This window comes from Rosa rugosa, chromosome 5, assembly GCF_958449725.1.
Source record: "Rosa rugosa chromosome 5, drRosRugo1.1, whole genome shotgun sequence".
NCBI lineage: Eukaryota > Viridiplantae > Streptophyta > Magnoliopsida > Rosales > Rosaceae > Rosa > Rosa rugosa.
The window spans coordinates 10,822,195-10,847,742 of NC_084824.1; the positions used below are offsets into that span (position 1 = coordinate 10,822,195).

The 25,548-nt window shown below is 39.6% G+C and overlaps 2 protein-coding genes and 1 long non-coding RNA gene across 6 annotated transcripts; all 3 read left to right on the forward strand.

Moving 5' to 3' along the window:
• Nucleotides 1–2,723: 2,723 nt before the first annotated feature.
• Nucleotides 2,724–6,976, forward strand: LOC133712465 (uncharacterized). 3 transcript variants are annotated; one of them, XR_009847420.1, is made up of 7 exons: nucleotides 2,724–3,288; nucleotides 3,410–3,450; nucleotides 3,558–3,688; nucleotides 4,600–4,658; nucleotides 5,421–5,474; nucleotides 5,875–6,309; nucleotides 6,680–6,976. It is a non-coding gene; the product is annotated as an uncharacterized LOC133712465 (long non-coding RNA). The 3 variants fall into 3 exon arrangements; XR_009847421.1 differs by lacking the exon at nucleotides 3,410–3,450 and having other exon boundaries at nucleotides 6,640–6,976; XR_009847419.1 differs by lacking the exon at nucleotides 3,410–3,450 and having other exon boundaries at nucleotides 2,725–3,288.
• A 9,002-nt stretch (nucleotides 6,977–15,978) lies between these two features.
• Nucleotides 15,979–19,199, forward strand: LOC133710517 (uncharacterized). Of its 2 annotated transcripts, none has more exons than XM_062136604.1 (9): nucleotides 15,979–16,279; nucleotides 16,990–17,099; nucleotides 17,356–17,424; nucleotides 17,645–17,760; nucleotides 17,878–17,932; nucleotides 18,022–18,142; nucleotides 18,321–18,368; nucleotides 18,463–18,557; nucleotides 18,737–19,199. In XM_062136604.1, exons 1-9 carry the CDS (start codon nucleotides 16,165–16,167, stop codon nucleotides 18,833–18,835), a joined length of 828 nt encoding a protein of 275 aa, XP_061992588.1. In that variant the 5' UTR covers nucleotides 15,979–16,164; the 3' UTR covers nucleotides 18,836–19,199. The 2 variants fall into 2 exon arrangements, with proteins under 2 accessions (XP_061992588.1, XP_061992590.1); XM_062136606.1 differs by lacking the exon at nucleotides 15,979–16,279 and adding an exon at nucleotides 16,703–16,867.
• Nucleotides 19,200–20,087: 888 nt separating this feature from the next.
• Nucleotides 20,088–24,822, forward strand: LOC133710066 (65-kDa microtubule-associated protein 8). Its single transcript, XM_062136041.1, has 11 exons — nucleotides 20,088–20,452; nucleotides 20,542–20,745; nucleotides 21,074–21,331; nucleotides 21,449–21,661; nucleotides 22,008–22,163; nucleotides 22,236–22,395; nucleotides 22,487–22,638; nucleotides 22,724–22,811; nucleotides 23,105–23,178; nucleotides 23,843–23,917; nucleotides 24,238–24,822. The coding sequence occupies exons 1-11, from the start codon at nucleotides 20,372–20,374 to the stop codon at nucleotides 24,553–24,555; spliced, it is 1,779 nt and encodes a 592-aa protein (XP_061992025.1). The 5' UTR covers nucleotides 20,088–20,371; the 3' UTR covers nucleotides 24,556–24,822.
• The last annotated feature ends 726 nt before the right edge of the window (nucleotides 24,823–25,548 follow it).

The window sequence follows — 25,548 nt, forward strand, 5'->3', positions numbered from 1 at the left end:
ATCTGAGGCACAATTGGGTGTCCAGAACAATTCTGAGGCCCAAACCAATTCTCAGGCCCAATGGGGTGTTCAAAGTTTTCATGAATATTGCTTGGATTTGGGCCCATTCGTGGACCAAAATGATATGTTCTAGTTCTCTAGGGTTTCGTATTTAGGATCCTGGCGGCTTGATCCAACAAACTATTGCTACTTTCGACTTTTGTGGTATTAGCGAATCTTCTGGAGTAGTACTAAAAGATGATTCAAGCTCTTTATTATTGGCGGAGCACTGGTTGTTCAATGAGTGGACCTATCTCTATGTACCACCGTGGGTACTACCACAACTTCTTGTCTTATCCTTAGATGATAGCGGAAGGGTATGTAATGGTCACTCTGGCTTGAGGCTAGCACAAATTTCAAATCATTTGTTAATACTCCTAGAACTTTTCTGGATGTATTACAATACGATTGTAATCGACTCTTTGAGTCTTTCTATTATATGAAGATAATTTCCTTATTAAAAAAAAAAAAGGTTTTATAAAAATTGAAGGAAAAAATTCAGTTTACCCCCCTGAACTTTGGGCCTAAAATCAGTCTGATCCTTAAATTTTTTTTTAATCAGACTTATGAATCAGGGTCCAAAATAACGTCACTTGCTGAGTTGGAGCCGACATGTGGGCCCGCACTTAAGCTTTTTAAATCCTGAAGGAGGGCAGAATGGACATTTCTAATTTAATTTCTAATTTTTTTTTTCTCTCTCTCTCTCTCTCACTCATCTTCTCTATATCGGCGACCACCGAGGAGGCCGATCGGGCCGCGGTAGAGACTCGCGAATTGGAATTGAGGTGGGATGACTGAGGCTGCGTCACCGCTGCGTTGTTGGAGGACGAATCAACGGCTTTGGGCTCGTCCTTCCTCATTCAAACGTGGACTAGGTCAGAAACGACAGCGTCGTCTGAGAACGTCGAGAGGCCGCCATACTCGTCTAGTTTCCGCTTCGACGACACTCGCGTTGCTGCAGCCACCACCATGCTCGCGCTGTTGTCGCTCCCGCTGCCGCGCTGGTGCGCCGCCCAATCACCGACGGGGCTGTTGCCGGACATTTACAGGTGGGCCCCACGTGCCAAAACGGTTCCGGTTTCTCCTCTCTCAATTTCTCTCTCTCTCTCTCTGTTTGAAATCAAAGCCCCCACTCTACCTTTGAGAATCGATCACGAAATCAATAAGGTAAGGTTGAATTTGAAGGAGGCGGAGGCAGTGGTGATCTGTGGTGGTGGTCGTCTCTCATGTCTGGGCTTCAGAGCCTAGAAATCCAAATCATGGCGACATTGAGATGAAGAAAATGGTGCCGGTGGGCCGGTTGGAGGCGGTCGGAGGACGAAGTTCTGGTCGGATCTTCCTTCCGGGTCGATGGCGCCTCTTTCGCTATCTACCATATCCAAACATACAAATTCTATTAACAAATGGAAAAGATTGAAGATTGAAGATCGAAAAGATTGAAGGAGGAGAAATTACGGGGTTGAAGCTGGAGCTGTTCGAGGACAACATCGATGGCGCCGTCATAGGAAGAATGTGAAGGTGAAACGCCGATATAGAGAAGATGAGAGAGAGGAGAGAATATAGAGAAAAAAAAAATTAGAAATTATATTAAATTAGAAATGTCCATTCTGCCCTCTTTCAGGGTTTAAAAAGCTGAAGTGTGAGCCCCCATGTCGGCTCCAACTCAGCAAGTGACGTCATTTTTGGACCCGGATTCAAAATTTGAACTCGGGTGATGTTGTTTGAGAGTACAAGGACCGGTCTGATTAAAAAAAAAGTTTAAGGATCAAACTGATTTTAGGCCCAAAGTTTAAGGGGGTAAACTGAATTTATTCCATAATTGAATCAGAGTTTGAATAATAGGTCATCAATCTCCTTCAATCAATAATGGTTTGTTAATTGATATAATCAGAATTGGGGATTTGTATTGAACCAACGGAATAAAAACAAGAAGCCAAGGAGGAGAATTGCTCACGAGAGAGAGAGAGAGAGAGGAATTTAAATAGAAACAAGAAAAATAATAAAGTTGTTGATAAGCAATAATTATGGGCATATTTGGAAGAAATGAAAGTCAGCTTTGACAATATTAATATTATGGTTTTGAGTGAAATAAGAGGATACATGGCGGTTAATAAGTGGGGAAGGTAGAACCGTAGAAATGAAATGTAGATGGGGAAGGTTGCTAGTATTCCTCCGGGCCAGAACCACCACATTTACAAAAGCATGTGGTTGAAGGCTCCAAAGGCCAACGGTAACAAGGTGGATCTTCCCCGAAGTATATGAACGATATATAATCGTACCATGTGTATTCTCTAGTAGCCTTTGAATGCAATTCTCTAGATTGCTTTCCATAGTCCACAATAGATTTGGTATCATTGTTGTCTGTAACCCATGAAACTTTCATCTGATCTTTTCCCACACTACTAGAATAAGTTAATCACACGACAGTCATCACACAACACATGAGTTTTTGCTGTTGTCTGAGTTAATCAGACGACAAATTTTTTAAACCAGTCGTTTCACCCTCTACTCATCCAACACATCGTTATTTGTTAAATTTGAGAGATTTCAGACAACAGTTATAAGGACATCTGTTGTCTGAATAATGGAAAAAACAAACAAACAATTAATTTACATTTATTTTTTTCCACTCAAAACACTCACAACCAAAATCTTGTTTCCTTCCCTTAGCTAAAAAATTAGGTCATTCGATCTCCCACCCAAACCGCGCGCGCTCTCTGCCTCTTTGGACTTATCACCAAAATCGTGTTCCCTCCCTTGGCTGAAAAATTAGGTCATATTCTCCCACCCAAAATCGCTCTCAGCCTCTCTGACTCACCAAAATCGTGTTCCCTCCCTTAGCTAAAAAATTAGGTCATTCTCCCACCCAAAATCGCTCTCAGCCTTTCTCTTACTCACCATTGCTCTCAGCCTCGTTCTGACTCACTATCAATCCCCCTCACACTCAATCCCGTTCACCCACTATTTCTCTCCCTTCCAATTCAAGACCCTTTTGATTCTTCCTCACCTTTCCAATTCAAGACTTCTTGAAGTTCTCTTCTCTTTCGTTCTTAAAGCAGTTGGCGGACTCGGCGCTCACCTTCTTCACCCTCTCCAGGACTTCGACTTCGTCCAGTTCAGTCGGCACTCGGCAGTCGTATTCGATTCTCCAAATCTCCAGTTCGTCGCCTCCTCCTCGGCTTCTCCACTTTTGGTTCTGCAGATCAAGAAATCACCAGCAATTTGGGGCAATGATTCAATGAATTCAATGTAAGATTTTCAGATTTTGTTTAATTGAAGTTTGATGTGGGTAAGTGGGTCTGTGGGTTAATTGATGAATGTGGGTTAATTGAATTTTGTTTAATTTGGGGCAATGGTTCTGCAAATCAAGACATCACCAGCAATTTGGGGCAATGATTCAATGAATTCAATGTAAGATTTTCAGATTTTGTTTAATTGAAGTTTGATGTGGGTAAGTGGGTTAATTGATGAATGTGGGTTAATTGAATTTTGTTTAATTTGGGGCAATGGTTCTGCAGAATTCAATGTAAGATTTGTTTAATTCAATGAATCTCTCCGTCTTCTTGGTTCTGCAAATCAGCAAATCTGCAATTTGAAGTTTAATTGATGAATTTGAAGTTTAATCTCTCCGTCTTCTCTACTCTGAAAGGTACCAACTTCTCTCACTTTTTTCTCAAATAATTTCTTCGAGTTTCTTTGTAGGATGTTTGTTTTGGGATTGATATTGATGATTCTGAAGTGGGTATCTGGGTTTTCTGTTTATACTGGGCTGTACGACCTTTGCGTTCGTGTTCCTGTACAAAAACTTCGTATTTTGGCTTGAAACTTTTATATGTAAAAATAGACGTCCTAATCGTTCTTTGGTTAAAATTTCATAAAATTCCAGTCCGTTTTGAAGTCTACATGATTTTCCCAATTTGGGATAGAGGTACAGGATTTTCTGCCGACAGAATTAAAAAAACGTCTTGCAGTCGTCAGTTGAAAGGCCAAATGATTTATTTCAGTCTTCATATTTTTCTGGGACGTTTATCTTTGTGTTTAGTTTATTTTTACAAATTTTCAAGAATTTATATCTTATAGTTATTTTTATCAAATTTGAAAATCATCTGAACCATGCTTGTTTAAGTTGAGAGATTTGTTTCGGTTGCGGTTTCAAGGGAAACCTTTGGGTTCATGGAATTATGGTTTTGCTCTCAAATTTTTAACGTGTTCTAGCTGTTGAGTCTTAAATGGTTTTGTTAAATTTCAATAATTTTAAGATGGTATTGAAACCCATGGAGTTTTTGGAATATCCATTGACAGTGACAGTTTTAAGTCTGGGCAGCAACAGTGGTCGTTTTTGGAAAATTATTTGGACAAGTTTTTGCTCTTCTTTTGACTTGATATTTTTACAGTAGATACTTGAGGTTGTCTAGTTTTATCTTGTAAATTTTCAAGGGGTTTAGTTTATGAGTGTAGCAAGTGAGATTTTTCATTTGGACATAGGTCCTGCTAAGGTGCTTTTAACGCAGATTGTAAGGTTCTAGTTCGTGTCTCATTTTGAGTGTTTGTTTGCTTTAGGCTGAGAAATCTCAACTTAGGATGCCCTGCCGGTTGCTGGTATAACTTTTTCAATTGAGGTAAGTAATTCTAGACTCTTCCTGGGATCACAATAAACATATATGTGTTATTGTCTTGTTGTGGTTTATACGTTCGATGTTTATGCATGTGTACAATTGTGTAAACTCCTAGTTGGTAGTGAAACTAAGCAGATGTATATACATACACAGTGTATACATATACAGATATATGTTTAATGACATGAATAAATGGTTTGTGCTCTATGTTATGAGAATTAGAAAACAGGTTAATGCCTGTATAAATGTTTGTTATCTAGAAAGCTTTGTGTTCGTCGTGCTCTTGGTAGGCATATGGAGCTTCTGTCTTGTGTCTCTATATTCATATGGAGACTGATTGGTACATGTGGGAGGGCCTATCGATGATCACGATAGGAGTCTGTCTCTAGCCTTTGGGTGTGAGTATTTGTTCTGGTGAATGTAAGTTCCTCACTTGTACTGTTCCACTTTTGTGGTGTCGTCGACGGGCGACTTATGGCTCATTTGTGTTTGATAAGTTAACAAGTCCTACCAAGTTCATAGTATGATTTGATGTCTTTTGAAGTTTGTAAGTTATGGAAGACTGACTGCTAAATGCTTTAGGGAGTCTTTCATTGTTCCTTTAGTTTGCCAATGACTTATTTTGTTTTATATATATGATATGTATATATATATATACACACACACACACACACACACACACACATATGTATATTATTTGCTGGTATGGCACATTCTAGTTTACTTACTGAGTTAATCTCATTATTAGTTTGTTGTTGTTTCCAGGTGATGATCTTGATGTGTCTGATGCTTAGAGGAGTTGGCAGCGATATTAGCTAGGTTGGGGTTCTTGAGGAGCTTAAGTAGTTCGCTAGATGTTTTTGTTAAAACATTTATTTTTGGGAATATTCATGCAATAGTTTATCTTTCTGTTCTTCTTGGCAATATCAAAATTCTCAAAGGATTGTTCTTTCAAAACTTTGAAGCTTGGAAGTTTATTGTTAAGAAAATATTTTTTCTGCTTTTGTCATCATTAAGTTATAAATTTGTTATGTTGTCTACGAAAAATTTGGGGTGTGACACTATCATATGAAGTGTTTTCGTATTTCAAAACATATAATGTTTCATGTTAACCCTTCCTTCATTGTTTCATGCTGCTATGTAGTACATTTTGTAATTTAATCAATTAATAGTAGTGTTATATTGCTCACTTGCACTAATGTAAAACTTTTGATATCAGGTTGAGGACTAGCAAAAGAAAGATCAAAAGGCCAATAAAGTACATTAACTACCGGGACTATACACGGTAATTAATAGTAGTGTTATACTTGTGCTTCTTACATGTTACGGAAACGAGCTCTTTATGATCAGTAAGTGGCTTGTGCTTAAACCCCTTCCATCTTATGGTACGAGAAGAGATGCAGCAGCTGGTATGGAAGGTACTCCACTTTCATAATTGGAACAAAACTCACTGACACTACTGATCACTTAAATGCTTTTTGTCTCTGTGTTTGACACAACAAACATTCTAGTAGTGTTAGATCGTTGAATCTAGTGGACTTTTTCGATTTCCATGGCGGATTCAAATTCAGTTAAAGCCAGCCTTTGATCTTTCTGCTTATTCCTTCTCTAGCCTCCCACGCCACCTTCTCTAACCTTGGACATTTTCAGCAAGGTAAGTAAAACTAGTTGAGGTCACTTGGATTATGGTTATTGAAATATGGGTTACTGTGATTTTGCATGTATTCTGGTGGATATGTATATATAGTTTTGGTTGTTGATTGCTCACTGGCAATTAATGTTCTTATATTTAGTCCATGTATCTTGGCCTTGATACAGTATAGATATATATGATATCTCTTCATGTCAATTACCTGTGTATTGATTAGAAGTTCTATAGAATCTTGTTTTATTGGCTGGTTAGAGTTGCTTATATATATATATATATATATATATGCATAGATTCATTGTTGTTGCATAATTGAGTTCTTTAGATTCTTTTTAGGAATTATGTCAACTACCAAGTACAAACCATTTTGTTTCAGTGGGAGAGAAGAAGTAAAGCAGCATATTCCCAGGAGGATATCGATGTGGTCAGAACTGAGTGGGCAAAGTTTGTGGTTAAAACATATATGTAAGATTTGTGTTGGTACTTCTTGGAGACCTAGTTCAAAGTTTGTGGTTATGTTTTGGTTGGACAGGATCAGTAGCTAGCTAGTACTTTGAATTGATATGTAAGAAATACTTTAACAATTGGGTACTCTTTCTAGTTTCGGTGTGTTTTGGCAATGTATGACAATGATGTGCTATAGTAAATGACATTTGAACTAATTTGTGTTTCATATTTGCCTATTTCCAAAATCAGTACCTCTAGTGCTTATTCAATTCAAACAACATATATAAGGCTATTAAATATGGTAGTACAGTATCATCAGACAACACATAAATTTACACACATAATACCTATTGTCTTAGGAACATTCACACAACAGTTTTACTAAAGGACATATTGTGTGCAATTCCTTGCAACGACATGACCACACTATCACTGATGTCTGAGGTTCATTTCAGACAACAGATTCTTCCGGCACATTGTTATCTCATACGCATTCAGACAACACATGCATCTCGAAAACTGTTATCTTAAATAAATTTCAGACAACAGGGGAAGAAAGTATCTGTAGTCTGAGGTTCATTTCAGACAACAGATTGTTCCGGCACATTGTTATCTCATACGCATTCAGACAACACTTACATCTCTCAAACTGTTATCTTAAATATATTTCAGACAACAGGGAAAAAAATATATGTAGTCTGAGGTTCATTTCACTCAACACCAAAATAACAAGCAGTTGTCTAAGTTAACACGCATTAGATTTTGGGTAAATTCAGACAACAAATTTTGGCTTATATGTGTTGTGTGACTGAGCAACAGACAACTGTTATCGACAGTTGTCTGAACGAGGTCAATCAGACATCAGGCTACTAGACAACAGCAGGTTTTTCATTCAGACAACAGTCGTTCGACAGTTGTCTGATTAACTTTGTGGTATAGTGCCACCAGTGAAATATGCACCTAATTAACACAATGTTCCCCAGAAAAATATTTATATTAGAAGAAGATCATAAATACAAATTAACCTTCAATTAATTAAGTACTCATAAATTACTACCTGTTGAGGGTCTGAGTCAAAACCATCATGAGGGGGGAATATTAGTCTGCCTGCAGGTGGCCTAATAACATAATCATCATCTTGTGATTTTAGGAGTTGAGGGAAGAGAGAGACAGTTAGGAGGAGAGAGAGCAACTTCTTCATTATATGCTTGTAAGAGCTCTATCGATCGTCTCTGCAGAGCTAGGCCAGAATGATTTATATATATATCTGGTATGATATGACATTTTGGAAATGAATAGAATAAAACATTTATATACGTTATTGTCTACTTCATAATTTAACACATTCACTTGTCTGTTATAATTAATCCCATTTTTTTTTTTTTATCGAAACCTCGACAGAGCGAGAAGATGTTATCATCTGAAGACAAGGAGATGCAAACCATTCATAAAACATGCATGTGAGAGACGTGTTAAATTATATACATGATTCCAAGCACAAGATAATCTTGTAGTTAAATATTATTCGTTACGTTACATTAACATAATCAAAACGAGCTAGATGTTCAATAGAATAACAAAGTTTCTTGTCATGATCGGGAGCTAGCTGCTAGCTGCATAAGACCAGAAGCTGCCTCGAAAACATCTACCTCGATCATCATCCGCTCTTATGTTTTCTTACAAGAAAATTTTTGTTACTTTACATTAGTGAGCTTGCAAACTGATTAGCCATGGACGCTCTGGGCCTTGGAAGGCAAACTAACCTTTCTCAAGTACTTTCCGGAGCACTACCAACCCATGAAGAACTTAAAAGGTTTCTAATTCTTCAACCGGGAAGACTACATTTCATTATTTTTGTAATTTTATTTTTATTTTTTTTACCTTAGCTAGGGAGTAGAGTTTGGAGAACCTCATCACAATGTTGATGACGTCGTATTTCAATCAAACATACTTCTAAAGAGAAGAATACACACCACTACAAGGAGGACTAGTTGGTACAATCCTACAATTAGTTAGTTTTAGTCGTAAATGTTTTAAAAGATACCCTTATTTTGCTATCAACACCAAAGTTATATTCTGATAGTCAGTTAATTTGTACCCAATTGTGCAAAACTATCCTTAGGAATAAATTTAATAGTGGAGAATAATGAGACAAATGTTTTAGGAAAACTGAATTGGGAGAGAATTGAATCGTATTTTCATTGATAATAGGGGCCTATTTATATAGAAGATTACAAGCATAGAGATAGAGTTGTACATAGAAACATAATCGTACATTGATTGGATGTCTCCTAAGATTCTCCGAGAATATCTCTAATATAAACTCTATTTCAACTAGAGCAAGTAACCTCAAGTTTGGGCCAGACACATATTCTGGATTTACTTGAACACTCCCCCTTGTGTCGCCCAAACGTGGTGCTCCTCTCGTTGCCTCATTAAAAACCTTGCCGAGTAACAAAAACCCAGTGGGACAAAAATAACCTCGGTCGAAGGGGAAAAAGAGCACAACACACCCTTCACGTTTCGAGACCATACATGTAGACACCTCCCCCTGATGTCTGCATCTCCCCCTGACGACTACGGTCAATAGAGTTCGGATAACTTCCGCAAACGATGCTACCAACATGTTTCTCAAAAGTGGAATTTAGGCAATGACTTAGTGAGCAAGCCTGCCGCACTGTCCTCAGATTGAACCTAGTTCACTTTGATCTTGAGGAGAGTTTGTTGTTGCTGATTATACTTGGTGTGGTCGCTTTTGATGTAGCCTTGCTTCAAAACAAGCAGCATTATCCTATATGCTCGTAGGCTCATCTGTGGTAGACTTCAAACCACAATTGTTTCGAACATGCGTAATTATGGATCCTATCCATTTACATTCACGAACCACTTTGTGAAGAGCAATAACCTCTGCATTGTTCGAAGATATAGCGACTAGGGTTTGTTCTGTAAACCTCCATGATATCACGGTCTTTACCCATGGTGAACACTTAACCAGTTTGGGAATGACATTTGTATGGGTCAGAGAGATACCCAACATCAGCAAAACCTTCCAAAACACATGTCGTTTTGGGATGGGGATAGTGGACGCAGGCCAGTGTTGGCAGTGTTGGCCAGTGATGGGTCCGAATCCATCATCTCTTTGTAGGGATAGACCAAGCCCATATCAATCATACATCTCAAGTATCGAAAGATATCTTTTACACCAATCCAATGGCGTCGCGTTGGCGCAGAGCTATATCTAGCTAACAAGTTCATGGCAAATGAGATGTCCGGTCTTGTGCATTGAGCTAAGTATAATAATGCGCCTATTGTACTCAAGTAAGACACGCCTGCCTCTAGCACATCTTCATTATCATCCTTTCAACGAAAATGATCCTTTTCAGGATCAAGACTACGGACGATCATGGGGGTGCTTGAAGGCTTGACCTTGTCAAAATGCCTAAGCATCTATCGACACGATGCTCAAGCTCCAAACCGAGACATAATCGTGTTCTCCCATAATCCTTCATCTCAAAATCGGATTTCAAGTGTTCATCGGTTTCCCTTAACTCTTTAAGGGCTTCTAATGAAGATCATGTCCAACATGAACTGCGATAGAATCCGAAACTTGTTATGGAAACACGTGGGCATATCCCTTCCCAATCAAGTAGTCACTTTAGTGAGTGTTCCAACCTTATTGTAAACGCGCTCCGTGGTCTAGAGCCACTTGACTTAGGTAAATGAAGTTCACCATGAACCTTCATGTATATTCTGTATCTAGATCCCCATATAGATACGTAGTGACCACATTTGTAAGCTGCATGTTCAGTTATTCGGAAACTACCAAACTGACAAGGTAGTGGAGTGCAATGACATCCATTACGAGAGAATATGTCACATCGTAGTCGATTCCAAGGCGTTTTGTGAGAAGCCTTGCGCCATAAGGCGAGATTGCCATCTCTTTTTCTCATCACGCTTTCTAACGAAGACCCATTAGTCAATAGGTTTTATGTTAGGAGGTGTTGGCATCACTGGCTCGAAAACCTTCCTCTTCGTTAGAGAATCCAACTTAACATAGATCGCATCTTTCCATTTAGGCCAAATCTCTCTACGTTGACATTCATTCATCAACGGAGTGTGGTTCGATATCATCGGACTCAACAAACTCATGTGCAACGAAGTGCGTGACTACATCATCAATTATGATGGAGTTTCTATCCCACGTCTCATGTACACTAGTGTAATTTTCATAGAGCTCTATATTCTCAGGAATAGGTTCTGACGTTGAGGCGTCCCCCAACGATAACCATAACCTGGAAGATTCTCATGAGACAGATTTTGAGTGTCGATGATAAAAGGATTGGAGTGTGCCAAAGCATCCTTCGAACTCACGGGCCTCCCACGCATCCTAGCTGGGGCCATGACCTATAACGCCAGAGTGCCACTCTCTTTGGCATTGGCGCCATGCCTACCTCCGTGTAGGGTGGCGCTACGTCCTCTCGTAGGGACGTCCTTCCTTGCAAGCATGTTTGCAGCATATTTGTGTGATCTCGTCACTTTAGTAGGGATCAGGATGAGACATAGTGGGGACAGACCACGACAATTCATGTCGTTCCTGCTGAACATCTGTGTTCTTATCTCCCCCTAACGATGGGAAGACTGTCTCATCAAAGTGACATCCGCAAATCTAGCAGTAAGGAGATCGCCTAGCAAGGGCATGAAGTGGCGGACGATTGTTGGAGTCTCAAATCTAAAATAGTTGCCCATTCGTCTGTGAGGACCCATCATAGAGCGCTGTGGCGGCGTAATTGGCACATAAATAGCACACTCAAATATGCGTAAGTACGATACTTATACCCAGTCACTAGCTGTAACGCAGATGTGGGTTGAGTGGCATTGGGTCGTAGACGAATTAGCATAGCTGCATGCGATATTGCATCACCCCAAGCGGATATAAGGAAATTAGTGCGCATTACCAATGTCTGGACTACCATCGTAGTCGTTTCCGCGAGACCAATTGGGTGTATTTATGGGAATATAATGTCCAACATTAGTCCCAATGCAATAACCATCGAAAGTCTTCGATGTAAACTCTCTAGCATTGTGAAGTCCAATTGACGGAAGATGATGATCCGGGGAGTGAGCCTGTTGTCATATGATATGTGCTAGAAGTGTAGCATAAGCAGCATTTACAGGTGGACAATGGCACAACACGTGACCAGCGTGTTTGCGTATTAACCAATATCATGAGATATTTAAACGTCCGCAAGTTTGTTGAATCAGTCCATAGAATCCATCCTCATGGATTCTATGTAAGAACATAATGAGTATTTTCATATCCTTTGCATAGGACGGTCTCAGTCCTAATTTCCCTAACGAACGGGCTTTGTAAAACGAGCGAGAGGCTTTAGAAGCAACCAATGAGAATTTTGGTTGGGCCTGAGCGTCTGAAACGCTATTTGAAGCAAGTTTGTGATTGCAGCATCACCTAGGGCGCCATCACCATGATGGACACCATCCATGGCGTCATGGATAGGGACTGCGCCAGCCCTAAGCTGGTGGTGGACGGAGGCGGTGCCCTAGGCAGCTGCGTCGGTCACACTTAGTCCAGAAATCAACTTTTGATTCATGCTTCGTTTCGCTCGAAAGAAATGATGTCCATGTGAAGTCTTTAGTAGACGGATCATCATATCATGACTAGGATGATCTATCCTGTCGTGACAAATCCAATATGTGTCTAAATCCAAGATATCTTCTCTCATAACTTTATTGGATTTTATAGCTCGAATAGTGACATAGAGTCCACTAGAGAGACACTAAAACTTCTCGAAGATGCTCCTTTGTTCGCAATCATTAGAGGTATTGCAAAGGAACTCATTTTCGTTCTCTACATGCGTTTTCGCATGGAATCCGTTGGCTATTCATAGGTGCGATTGACCCTAAGAGCATAGAGAGTTTCTGTGACAGTAATTAAGGTGCCATTTGGCACGTGGAACTTGGGCTATTCCATGTCCTTGAATTAATACTGATGGCCCAGTCATCGTAGTCACAAAAGTCATATGCTCAAAATCAAAGTGGAGTCATAAAGAACTCGAAATTTTATTCATAAGCCAACAGAGTTACATTATTGTCTCTTTGACCAAAGAAAATCTAATCCAAAATGCTAGCTAATGCAAAATAATGGCTTCTTTCTGTAATTCCAAAATAAATGTGACCAGGTGAGTAGAGAGATGTCGGTGAAGCAAGGCTCGCTTAAGTACCACTAATCTCAGAACCTTCCTAGACATCACACTTATTTTGGGTGAGCCTACTTTGAAGAAAGACTTAAACCATTGGCATTTACTACAAAGTATATGGCAATTGCCTATTACATCTCTTGGAAAAATAAAGACTTAAACAGAATTGGCGATCTATTGATCCCAGCCAGATTTGTAGTCTTCAACCCTTCACTCTAGATCATCTTCTTGATCTTCTTGTGTCCATATAGTGAGCTTCTCTTGCTTCACAATATGTTTTGTAGGCGGTGACGATTTCTTCACGAGCTCTACAAATGTGTGCCCAATGATCAGACACTCCACATCGAGAACATACATCTCTTTGCTCAAACTCCATTGATTGAGGCGCTTTGAAAACGTCATTTAGATGGCTCTTAATGTTGGTGGCGCCACCAACATGGCCAGAGGCGTTGCCTCCCTCTCTCTTTCCACGTTGACCTTTTCGGTTATGCGTTCGCCTATATTGGCGGTTACCTTTCCAAGTAGAGCGATTATATGGACCAGAACGTCCAGAAGTATCCCTAAGGTTAAGGTTTCGCTCTTGGCGCCTTCTCTTAGGGGCGCGACTATAATTGGATTCCGGAATATGCTCTATTTTCACGGATCTCTAATTATAGTTCCCCACAAGGATGTTGTCATGCTTTTCAGCGACATTCATAGCTTCAATGAGCTCATGAAACCTTGTGATCCGTCCTGCAGCAACATCGATTCGATAGTTCTTAGCAACCATCAATGCAGAGACGGGGAAGGTAGAGAGAGTCTTCTCAATCAACATCGCATCTGTGATCTCTTTACCACAGAATTCCATTAAGGATTTAATGCGAAGTGCTTCCGAGTTGTAGTCAAGAACTGACTTGAAATCACAAAAGCGGAGGCTATGCCATCTCACTTCTAGGTCAGGAAGCAGGGAGTCACGGACGTTGCCAAATCTTTCTAAAGTGAGACCCACAGCCTTCTGGGGTCTTCTTCATTCATACACTCTTACTGGAGCGAATCATCCATATGACGAGTCATTAGGATGATGGCTTTCGCCTTATTTGCCTCTAAGGCTGCTCTATTTGCTTCCAAAGCTTGAGCTTGCTCAACAGTTAGCACGTCCTGGCTAGGCTCGAGAATCGTATCCAGGATTCCATCGGCCTTGAGATGCTGGCGGACATCACGAACCCACCTGTGATATTCAGAGCCAGTTGTTCCCAATGGAGCAAAGTCCAATTTGTTCAGGTTGCTCATCCTGAAAGAGAACAAGAAATTAGGGTTAGTTTCGGAGCGAAAAAGGCTACCACGAAAACAAATAAAATTTCTGAGCGTAATCGCTTCCAAGAAATTAGGAATTTCCGAGCGTAGTGGCTTCTAAGAAATTCGATTCCAAGAGGGGATTAGATCGAAACAATAATGTTTGCGGTCGATCGTTTTATCTCAACAAATACTAAGTTTGGAGGACTCTACAAGCTCCAAGCTTGGAGTGAGCACGAACCCCCACAGTTCGGTTTAATTTGGTCTCCCCTATGATAAAGAAGGGAGGTTGCAAGTCCCCTAAAAAGAAGAGAAATTGAATTTAAAAACTCTAAAAAAACGGGAATGTTTAGTAAAAAATACCTTGAAATAGGTCGCCGGAAATTTTGGCCGGAAAGTTGACCGGAAACGATCAACGGGCGTTGACCGGTCGTTGACTGTTGGCCGGCGTTGACCAGGAGCTTACCGAGCTGACGTGGCATGGGTCCCCTAGATGCTGACGTGCCAGTGGGTCCCCCAGATGCTGATGTGGCAGTGGGTCCCCTTGATGCTGATGTGGCTGTGGTCCCTATGCTGACGTGGCAGAGGGTCCTAGGGCTGACGTCAGCAGGCTTCTGGGCTTGGGTCAGTGGACTTCTGGGCCTGTTCCTTTCTTCTTTTGGGCTGGGCCTTCCTTTCTTTTCTCTTTCTTCTTCTTCTTTTCTTTTCTTTCTTTTCTGCCGAACGATCAGGCGGCCAGTTCAGCAAGTTCTAGGCCGGTTTTTGGACTTTTTATTCCAGTTCCTAAAACTTCAGATGAAGTGGCTTCTGCTACCAAAATTTGGTGGAAATTGGATGTCCGGAAGATGGTGAACCGGTGGCATATGTGCTGCGGGTTGTATGGAGCTTCCGGTGGCCGGTTCGGTAGATTTCCGGCCAGTTCTTGGGGTGGCGCCGCCGGTTCTGGACTCCTGGGATAGAGTTCTTCAAGTTGTGAGGTGGAGGCAGAAAAGGTTTCAAGGTTTTGTATTCGGATTCAAGGTTTTTAGCTTCTTGAATCAGGGTTTGACTATTTGTTTCAGGGTCAGGGCTTCGTGCTGATAACGTGTTTTAGGAAAACTGAATTGGGAGAGAATTGAATCGTACTTTCATTGATAATAGGGGTATCTTTATATAGAGGATTACAAGCATAGAGATAGAGTTATACATGGAAACATAATCGTACATTGATTGGATATCTCCTAAGATTCTCCGAGAATATCTCTAATATAAACTCTATTTCAACTAGAGCAAGTAACCTCGAGTTTAGGCCAGACACATATTCTGGATTTACTTGAACAACAAATAAATTCATTTTAAATGCCTCGTTATTTTTCACCATTTTAAATTTAAATTCAATAACAATGTAACACAACTGAGTACGGAATCACCTAATCGGAATTGCTCACGAGTCACGACCATGATCCATCTGGATATGATTTTGGATTTTTTGTAACGTTGGTCTCCTGCATGGGATGATTGAGATCAAGTTATCACATGTTTAGGTCCATTGGGTATGAGTGCAAACGAACCAGCTCCCCTTAATGGGCCAACACCTTTTGGGTCGGCCTTATAAACCTTCACCCATCTCCACGTGGCGAATAATAAGGTACGGCGTGAATGACGTCCATGATTATTCTCCTGTGACCCGCCACGTGGCCGTCCTATCAAATCCAATGCTCGGACTTTGAGAAAAGCCCCGATGATTGATTCGACATAACAGAACAGTCGGAGTGGTACGTACATATGTCATCCAGTGATGACTTTCATGATGGCCGCCACCTAATCCGCCACGCGCCGATTTCCAACTCGTGATATACACACTGTATCAAACCCTCTTGATTTTTCATAACACGATGCGCTGGACACTCTCTTCTGAAAGCCACCCACAGTGTAAGTGAGGCTAGAGATGAGTATGGTGAGGAGTCAAGGCAGCTCCGTCGCGGCGATGCGTACCCTCTCTTCTTCCTCCGCCACTTCTCGCTGTTCCACTCAACGTTCCGCCGCTAATTCTTCTTCCTCAGGTTTCGTCTCTTCTCTATTCGAATCTCAGATTTTTCTTCTTTGTTTTCGAAAAACTCCGATTTCTCGATCCGAAACTTCCCAACGTGGTTGTGTCGCAATGCATTCGAGAATATGAGAATGTGTAGGGATTTAATCATGGACACCTCGGTCGGTCTGGTCCAGGATGATGACTAGACCGGCGGTGGTCCGTTGGTCCAAAGCTACAGATGCGATGAACAGCGAAATATAGGTAGGAGTGTAAGCGCGTGTGGTACACGCTCCGACCAAACTGGACCAAGGGCTCACATGGATGCCATATGTCTCCCACGTGGTTGGATGCTGTCTCGTGTGGCAGATCGGCGCGTGTTGCCCTCTAACTTTGACCTTGTCGGGTTCAGCACGACACTGCACACAAGTGTAGTAGTTCGACCACTCCATCGTGTCTCGTCTACTTCACTACTTACTACTACTCTAGCTATTACTATTTTAGAATATTACTAGGACCAAGTTCTGGGTTGGTAATCCTACAATGTATTTAATTTGAAAAGGAGATTCGGTGGAAGAAGCAAAAATTGTGGTTGCTTATTATGTTGCTGAAATGCTTTCATGTAGGTAGCAGCTAAGATTGTGTCTGTTCCTGCTTGTAATTTGCGGCAATGTTTGATGTTTTGGTTTGTGTAATTTGCATGATGATCGATCAGATTGAAGTTTAAATGTGGTTATGATGCAGATGACACGAATTGTGGTACGCCAACATGGATCGGGAAGGGGCTTACTTGTGTTTGCTTCAAGGCAAAGGGAAATTATGAAAGGGTCTGCTTGAATCTGACACCCCTGCAGGCAAGTGATTGAGCTACTGGTTAAGAACAGATGGATTTGCCATATATTTTTCTACTATTAGTGGTTAATATGCATTTGTATTACATAGAGATACAATAATGAGCTCGAAAGCCACCTTAAACTGTAGGCAATGTTTGGCATTTGAATAGAGTATGGTTTGGAGTTTGTGATTCTGGTTTGAGAATTGAGATTGAGACCCTTCTGTTTCTTTAGTTCTTGAAATGATGTCATTCTTTTGTTTTTCTATACCGTGCAGGAGGAAAGGATGAGAAGGTTGCAGCGCCGGATGAAGATTTACTTTGATTCTTCTAGGCCAGATCACCAGGTGATATTTTCGTTCCAATGTGTATAGAAGTGTGAAATATTTTCATGCTACACTTATCCAAATTGGAGCATTCGGAACCGCAAATGCTATTACATGACCAACGTTCATAGGCAAATGACACAAACATAGGAAATGAATGTGGAATTTAAAGAGGGCATAACTTAAATTTTTCTTTGGTAATTGTTTGCCTTTTGTTTCTTATACTATTTGATGAGGACAGGAAGCGCTGAGAGCTCTATGGTATGCTACATATCCCGGTCAAGAGCTTCATGGCTTGGTATCTGATCAGTGGAAAGAGATGGGATGGCAGGGAAGAGATCCATCCACTGATTTCAGGTTCCATTTCCCTCTATTCCTCTGCTGTTCCACAGCTAATTTCTTCCTAGTTTGCTCTTTCACTTTGTGTTAGCAATTTCTTATTTGGTTAATTACTTTGGATGATTTACCTGACAGAGGTGCTGGATTTATTTCTTTGGAGAACCTCTTGTTCTTCGCAAAGACATTTTCGGTAAAATCTCAAACTTGATCTGCAAATAGAAAGATAAGAACATGAAGAAATAGATTTCTCTCTTAATATTTTTGTATGTCAATTTGCAGACATCTTTCCAGTGCCTATTGAACAAGCAAGGAGGAAAGCCAGCTGCTTGGGAATATCCATTTGCTGTTGCCGGTGTAAATATTACATTTATGATCATGCAAATGCTTGACCTCGAAGCCAGTAAGTGTTATATAGAAGGTTTTTTGTTCATATATATCATAACTATAAATTTAACACAATTAAGACAAGTTATAATTCTATTATACAAAGGATGAACTGGCTCTTGTTAAATTTTGTTGTTTCGAACTTTTTTTCCTTCTTCTTTGAGGAGATAGCTCATGCTTTCCTTATTTGGCAGCGAAACCAAGGTCCTTTATCAGGGCAGTTTTCTTACAGATGTTGTTAGGTATGAGTTACATCCATATTTCTTGTTTAAAGCCGATTTCAGAAGCACTACAATGGCTGTTGATGTTACCTTGTCCTTTTCAATGTTATTTCAGAAAGCGAGTGGGCTTTTGACTTGCTCTATTGCGTCGCCTTCATGGTTATGGATAAACAGTGGCTTGAGAGAAATGCTACATACATGGAATTCAATGTGAGAATCATTAATCTGTATATATGTTCATAAAGGTTTACATAAGTAGGAAAATTTTGGGATCAGTAATACTTTATGGCTTTGTGCTTTAGGCGTACGATTTCTCTTTAACTTGGAAGCTCTGTACTTGCTGAGTTGCCAATTCGAAATAGTTTTGATATCAATTGTTTGTCTTACAGGATGTTTTGAAATCAACTCGAGCTCAATTGGAGAGGGAATTACTAATGGACGATGTCTTGCGGATTGAAGACATGCCTTCTTACAGCCTTCTTACTTGATAGTAATTGATATTTAAACGACCTAGAAGGCTAGAAGCATCCCTGACTGACCGTAAAATTGTACAATCTCTCTCTCTCTCTCTCTCAGAGTAATGGAATCCATAACTGCATTTCATTAGCACAATCTGTAATTAGGTTGTTCTACCATCCAGCCTCTGTAGGTGGACTGGAGTTTTTCCTTTTGGCAGTACCACATTGAGCTTATGAGAATTGTCATGAAGGGTGTTGAGGAAAGAAAAATGATTGCTTAAAGCATGGAGTGTGGAAGCTTAGATAAAAATTCGAAATTACAAGAAGTTTAACCAATTATAACAATGTTGACTTTCACATCTAAAGTCGAGGTAGCATCTTTTCCAACGATGAATTTTATGGCAAAAGTGTTTAAATACGTGATCATACATTCTCCGACATTGTGTTTGTGGAGAAATATATTAGACCAATAACATGGAAATGAATATAATTTTCGACAAACCAGTGCCTCGTCTTAAAAACTTAACACCATTTTATGGAGTATACTGTATCATAAGATGAAATACGCATTTTGATTTTCTTAACTTTCATGATTAAAAAAACAATACAAAATCTTAATTTAACAAACAGCTGGACATAGTTTGCGTAATGTGAATAGTTGAGAGATTGGGTAGCTAGCTTCCTTTCCTTTATCTGGCCAGATCTCAATTAGTTTTCAGTTTTCAGCTTTATCACACACACCTTTGGGTCTCAGACACGATTGGTATCTTATCCCTCCCTACCAAGATTTCCCATAGAAGAATGATATATCACCATATTTTAAACGTGAACAAGGTACAAGGCTTTGTTGTAAATCATTTTGCAAAAATAAGCTCTAAAATCAGGTGGTCAATGATATAGATACGCAAGCTGATCTCATACCAAAAAGAGGTAAATGAAGCTCAAATTTTCACATCAATGGGGTATAGCTATGTCGGGAAATTTGCAGATATTGACGAGCTAAGCCAATGTCCATCAACCAGAAACTCGAACAATATTCGAGCATTGATTTAATTCAGTAATGAACCACTAAAATGGGTAATGAGGTAAGGGCTAAATTAAGCACGAAAACCAGTTGTCTACCTTCTATCAGTGGAGGCAGATTGCTTAGGAATCAAGTCTAAGGCTGGTCAGTGCGGTATAAAATAGGTATCCACATCTGTGAATAAGAGGCCCTAACTAAAAAGAGTTTGAAATTAAAATGCAAAATATTAGGGAGAGGGAAAGATCACAAGCTGAAGGTTCTAAAAGAAGTGCTGAGATCCTTGAACCCAAAGCTTGGGGATTACCTACCTTTGGCTACTCTTATCTTTTAAGCAAAACTCACACCAGAAGGTCCACCACCACGCACAGAACACTCACTTTCCCGCCCCCTCAGTCATTGGGTACTTATCAAGGAACTTCCACTCTTCCTCTTTCCATACTCACTTGGCTCGACATTGTTTCTTGTCAAGAAACTGAACCCAGCACACTTCTGCTGGCCAAGCATCTCTGACATCTGGCCACAGTGAACAAAAAAAGGATCAGATGGGTTCATTTCGAGCACCAGTGGGGAGAAGCTCTGCACTTCCTGAAGCATCATGTGGATATTTGCTTCAAGAACTACAGGCAAGGTTTTCATCTGAATCTACGAGATAAACTAATGGTATTGAATAGCTCTCATTTTGGAACTTTTGTTTTTGGTTAAAATGAAACAGATGATTTGGAATGAAATTGGACAAGATCAGTTGGAAAGGGAGAAGGTACTGGTGGATTTAGAGCAGGAATGCCTGGAGGTCTATAGGAGGAAGGTTGATGCTGCTAATACCTCAAGAGCTCGCCTGCACCAGGAGTTGGCAGAAGCTGAGGCTGAATTTACTCATCTTCTTTTGTCACTTGGCGAACGGTCTCTCCCCGGACGGGTACCTTACTTATCAAAACCTTGTCAGCTCAGTATATTAGTGTGACCAGATACCACAGCATGCAAGTTAAAATAGACCCAAACATATATGTGAATAGCAAGTACTAGCAATTTTGAATAAAATAGCTAGATAATTCAAATTTTCAATTCATAACTTCATGATTTCTCCTTGCCAAAGAAGGCCAGAATGGCCCTAGCTAAGCCTGTGATGGATGATAATGGTTTGGCATCGCACCAGGGTTGACTAGAGTGATCATGAGGTCTAGAAGTCTTTGTCTAAATGTAAAAAGTCTTACTTGTATGAACTGATTCTTGTATTACGTCATCAGCCAGAAAAAATGGTGGGAACACTGAAAGAGCAGCTAGATTCGATCACGCCAGCTCTGCGAGACATGAGATTGAGGAAAGAAGATAGGGTGAACAAGTTCCGAGCTGTACAAGGGCAAATTCAGAAGATCTCTGCAGAAATAGCAGGACAGTCAGAGTATGAGAACTCATCATCAGATGTCAGGGTGAATGAGAATGATCTTTCCTTGAAGAAACTAGAGGAGTACCAGACGGAGCTACAAAGACTCCACAATGACAGGGTACTACAACTACAGTTCAGAAACTGTATTCTTGACAATAAATAGAAAATTCTTCTGATTTATTCTTGAACACGAATAAATTCAAATCTCCTTTCAAGCTTTTTGTTCATCTTGCAGAATGAAAGGCTCAAGCGGGTGGAGAAATATATAAACTCCATCCAAAAGTTGTCTTCAATATTAGGAACAGACTCCTCTATGATCATCACCAAGGTTCACCCAAGCTTGAATGAGTTATGTGGGATAGCCAAGAACATAAGCAACAGTATTTTGGCTAAACTCAACAGCACAGTGGAATCCCTAGAGGAAGAAAAGCAAAAGCGGCTTGAAAAGGTAATGGTTTACCTATAGACCAGTCTTCATTTCAGCAATATTAATTGGCAGGGTCTGACACCTGTTTTCTGCAAACATATATAATTTCAGACCATGTGTCAGTAATACATGGTGATAAAACACAAAGAAATCTCACTTAAATAGATAATTACATGGTAAACTCAAGCATGAATTCCATGATTTGGGTAATTTCAATTCCTGTGATCCTGTCCTTGGTAATTTGTTTTCCCTATTTTCCATATTCTAGTCATTTTTCAAGGTACTCCACTCCTGGAATTCTTCAAGATGCAAATTCACTGGTTAAACAAAGCATCAACATGATATATTTCTGCATATACTTTTTCAGCTTCACGATCTTGGTAAAGCATTGAAAAACTTATGGAATCTCATGGATACACCATATAAAGATCGTCAATTGTTTTCCCATGTTACCGGCTTATTATCAGTCTCATCAGCAGAAGTATCAGATCCAGGAAGCCTAACCCAAAAGATAATCCAGCAGGTAAGTATAAGATTTTGATGACACATAAATGTAGCAGAAAATAGAGATAACAATGTTCACATTTGTTTAAAGGCTGAGGCTGAAGTCAAGAGACTGGATCAATTAAAAGTAAGCAAGATGAAAGAACTATTTCTCAAGAAACAGAATGAGCTCAAGGAGATATGCAAAAAATCACACATGGAGATTCCTGTGCAAGCAAAGATGGATAATATAATTAACCTCATGAAATCTGGTGAGATTCATCAATATGTGCTTACTCTAAGAATGAAGACATGTCATTGCTTAAAGATGTTGTAGCTCACAAATTGGATTGTGTACAACAGGGGAAATTGACCATGCAGATCTTGTTATGAGCATGGATCAACAGATATCAAGAGCAGAAGATGAAGCTTGTAGCAGAAAGACAATTATGGAAAAGGTGGAAAAGTGGATCCTAGCACGTGATGAGGAGCGCTGGTTGGAAGAATATGGAAGAGTCAGTATTTTACTCACTAATTCAATTTTATAAGTAACACACACAGACACATGTCTCAAGTTTCCTAATCCAAGTACCCTTTTAGGACGAAAACCGATACTCAGTCAGAAGAGGTGCACACAAGAACCTGAGACGTGCAGAACGTGCTCGAGTATTAGTTAGCAAAATTCCAGGTAATATTGAGATACCTGTACGCATTCATACCCAACAGTAAGGAATGTCATATGTGAGAGGTAGACCACTCAACCTTATAAACAAGTACCAGAAAATGCTGTCTTAAGAATAAGAATACTGATCAAGAATATCACTCCTGGAAGAGTTATTTTATTAAAAAGTTAACCAAAGAAAAATGAAATTTTTTTTTTGAAAGGAGAAAAATGAAAATTTTAAATGTACGCGAATTGACATCAGATGATATTATGCCATCCAAGTATGATAAAATTCTCTCACAATGCATAAAATGCAGCTTTGGTGGATTTACTGATAGAAAACACTAGGAGTTGGGAAGAAGAAAGAAAGAAGACTTTCTTATATGATGAGGTACGCACTCCATTGCATTGCAATATTGCAAAACAAAAAGTATTCTGTTATTTGATTCGGCATTGCCTGATTTGCATAGCATCTAAGGATCCTTTAATATAATACAAAACATTCTAGTCTCCTCAAAGTAGAGCTGAGAAATTCAAATACACAAAATATTCTAGAATCGGAAGGAAACAACTCCCAAAAAGAGTAAATAGTGAATTTCAGAAAATTCATTCAAGAAACTCGTAATCTGGTATCTTGGGGATTTTTTTTCCACTTAACATAACTTTTCTTCTTCTTTCGGTTCAGTGGAACCTAATTATTTGAATGCATATACAATTAGCCCAAAAGGCACCAACCTGGATTTTCTAGCATGAAGCATTCAGAGTTAACCTTAAACCATCCCTCTTTTATGTGCCAGAGTGTTAAAAGGCAACCACTTTTATACATGTTGGTTATTTAAAAGTAGGTTTTATCATTTACTTAAATCAAAAGCTGGTGTAAGGATCACAACAAATCATGGAACCCCTGGACTCCAGTGTTTTAAGTATGTCTTACAGTTTGGACTTCATAGTATCTTTCTTTCTATTTACTTAAATTTATGTTTCTGCATTACTTGCCATGCTCTCTGGTAGTCCAAGTCAACTGTAATTACAGATGAAGACATTATGTCATACAGGTACCTCTCCTAGCAATGTTGGAAGAGTATATTGTGTTAAGGCAGGAAAAGGAGGGGGAGAGGCAAAGACAAAGGGTTAGTAATTGACAATGCAATGAAAAGTTCTTAGTTTATTCAGAATACAAAAATATGACTTTTATAGGTTTGTAGTGTTACTGGAAAACATCCTACAACCTATAGGGGAGGTTATATGCACAATCCCTTTTCTCTTCAAAATACTAATCACACTCCCTTTTCTCTTCATCATTAAGATACAAAAGGGAGTGTGAATAGTGTTTTGAAGAGAAAAGGGAGTGTGAATATTATCACCCCATATATAAACGTAGACATATAGAAAAATTCTACAATAGCATGCATCTTCTTACCGAACTTGATGAGGCAGTTTTTTGCCACAGGAAGTGAAGTTCCAAGGCCTAATAGGGCAACATCAGCCAGAAAATTTGTTCCTGCCCAGTCCAAGCAGCAGTCCTACGCGAATTTCAAACAGAAGTGTAAATGGAGGCTTTAGCACTGCTATGCCTCTAAACAGAAGACTTTCTCTGGGCCTTCAGAAACTGGGACCAAACAGCATAGATTTAGGCACTCAAGGCATATCAAAGGAAGGTAAGAAGGCACAGAGACAAAAGATGTTTGCAAGACCTGGTCTTGTTTCTCCTGCTAGAGATGAAACAGCTTCAGTGGTATCAACATTTTCTGGCCCACTGTCTCCCTGAACTATTGTGTTTAATCTGTCAGTCTTCAAGTACACTAGGAAAACACAGAGCAGAAGAATGTGAGAAAGCTAATTTTGCGGAATGACTTATCAGATAATGCATAAGAATAAGTTCAGTTACAATTTCAGCTAGACAGCCTCTACATGTCCCCTGTATCTGCAGAAGTGTCCAGAGCCTTCTCAATTTTCATAGTAACATAAGTCTAGAACTGTAAGGCAATTGTGATTGCAAGTGCAAATAAATAAGTTCCTAGGATTATTGTCTTCCTATTACTAGCATAGAAGTACACTGTGCAGTCAACTAAACAAAACAACTTGAGCATGTTTACTACAAGCTTTTGTCCAGATCATAGATTTAATACTCTAAGACTGCAATGAATGTTTATACACGATGTAATATTTCTCAGTTGTACTAATAAATTATGAACTTCAACATGTATGATGTGTTCCTTTCGTAGCGGCAAGAAAAAGTTGTACCCCAAAGACATTTACCTAGATGCATAAGGAACAGACGAGAAGCAGGGCAAGAAATGCCTAAAAATTTATAACACTAGAAAAGTAATATATATGATATGAACACAAAGGCAGAAACTAAAAAGATTCTGTACTAAACAATACACAGACATACAGGGAAGCAGATGATAAAGTTTTCCGTCAATTGTCATTGAACTTCATGCTTATTATTTTGACTATAACATCCCCTAAACGGTCAGAATGCACTGTGAATTGGTTATAGGTTTTGACTCATCTAGCTTTTACCTAACCCACTTTCGTACAAACAGGAACATACTATGTATACTGAGAAGGAACAACATTGGTCATTGCACTTAACAGTGTCCCATTTATAGCAATTTAAGGTCATACCTTCTGCCTTTTTCCATCTCTTTAACACTCTTTGGCAAATGTTTGTTCCTGCTGCTCTTACACTAGTTCCATAGATTTACTTCTTCAACATGCATGAGAACCAAAACAAAAAAGAAAACCAACAACAGCA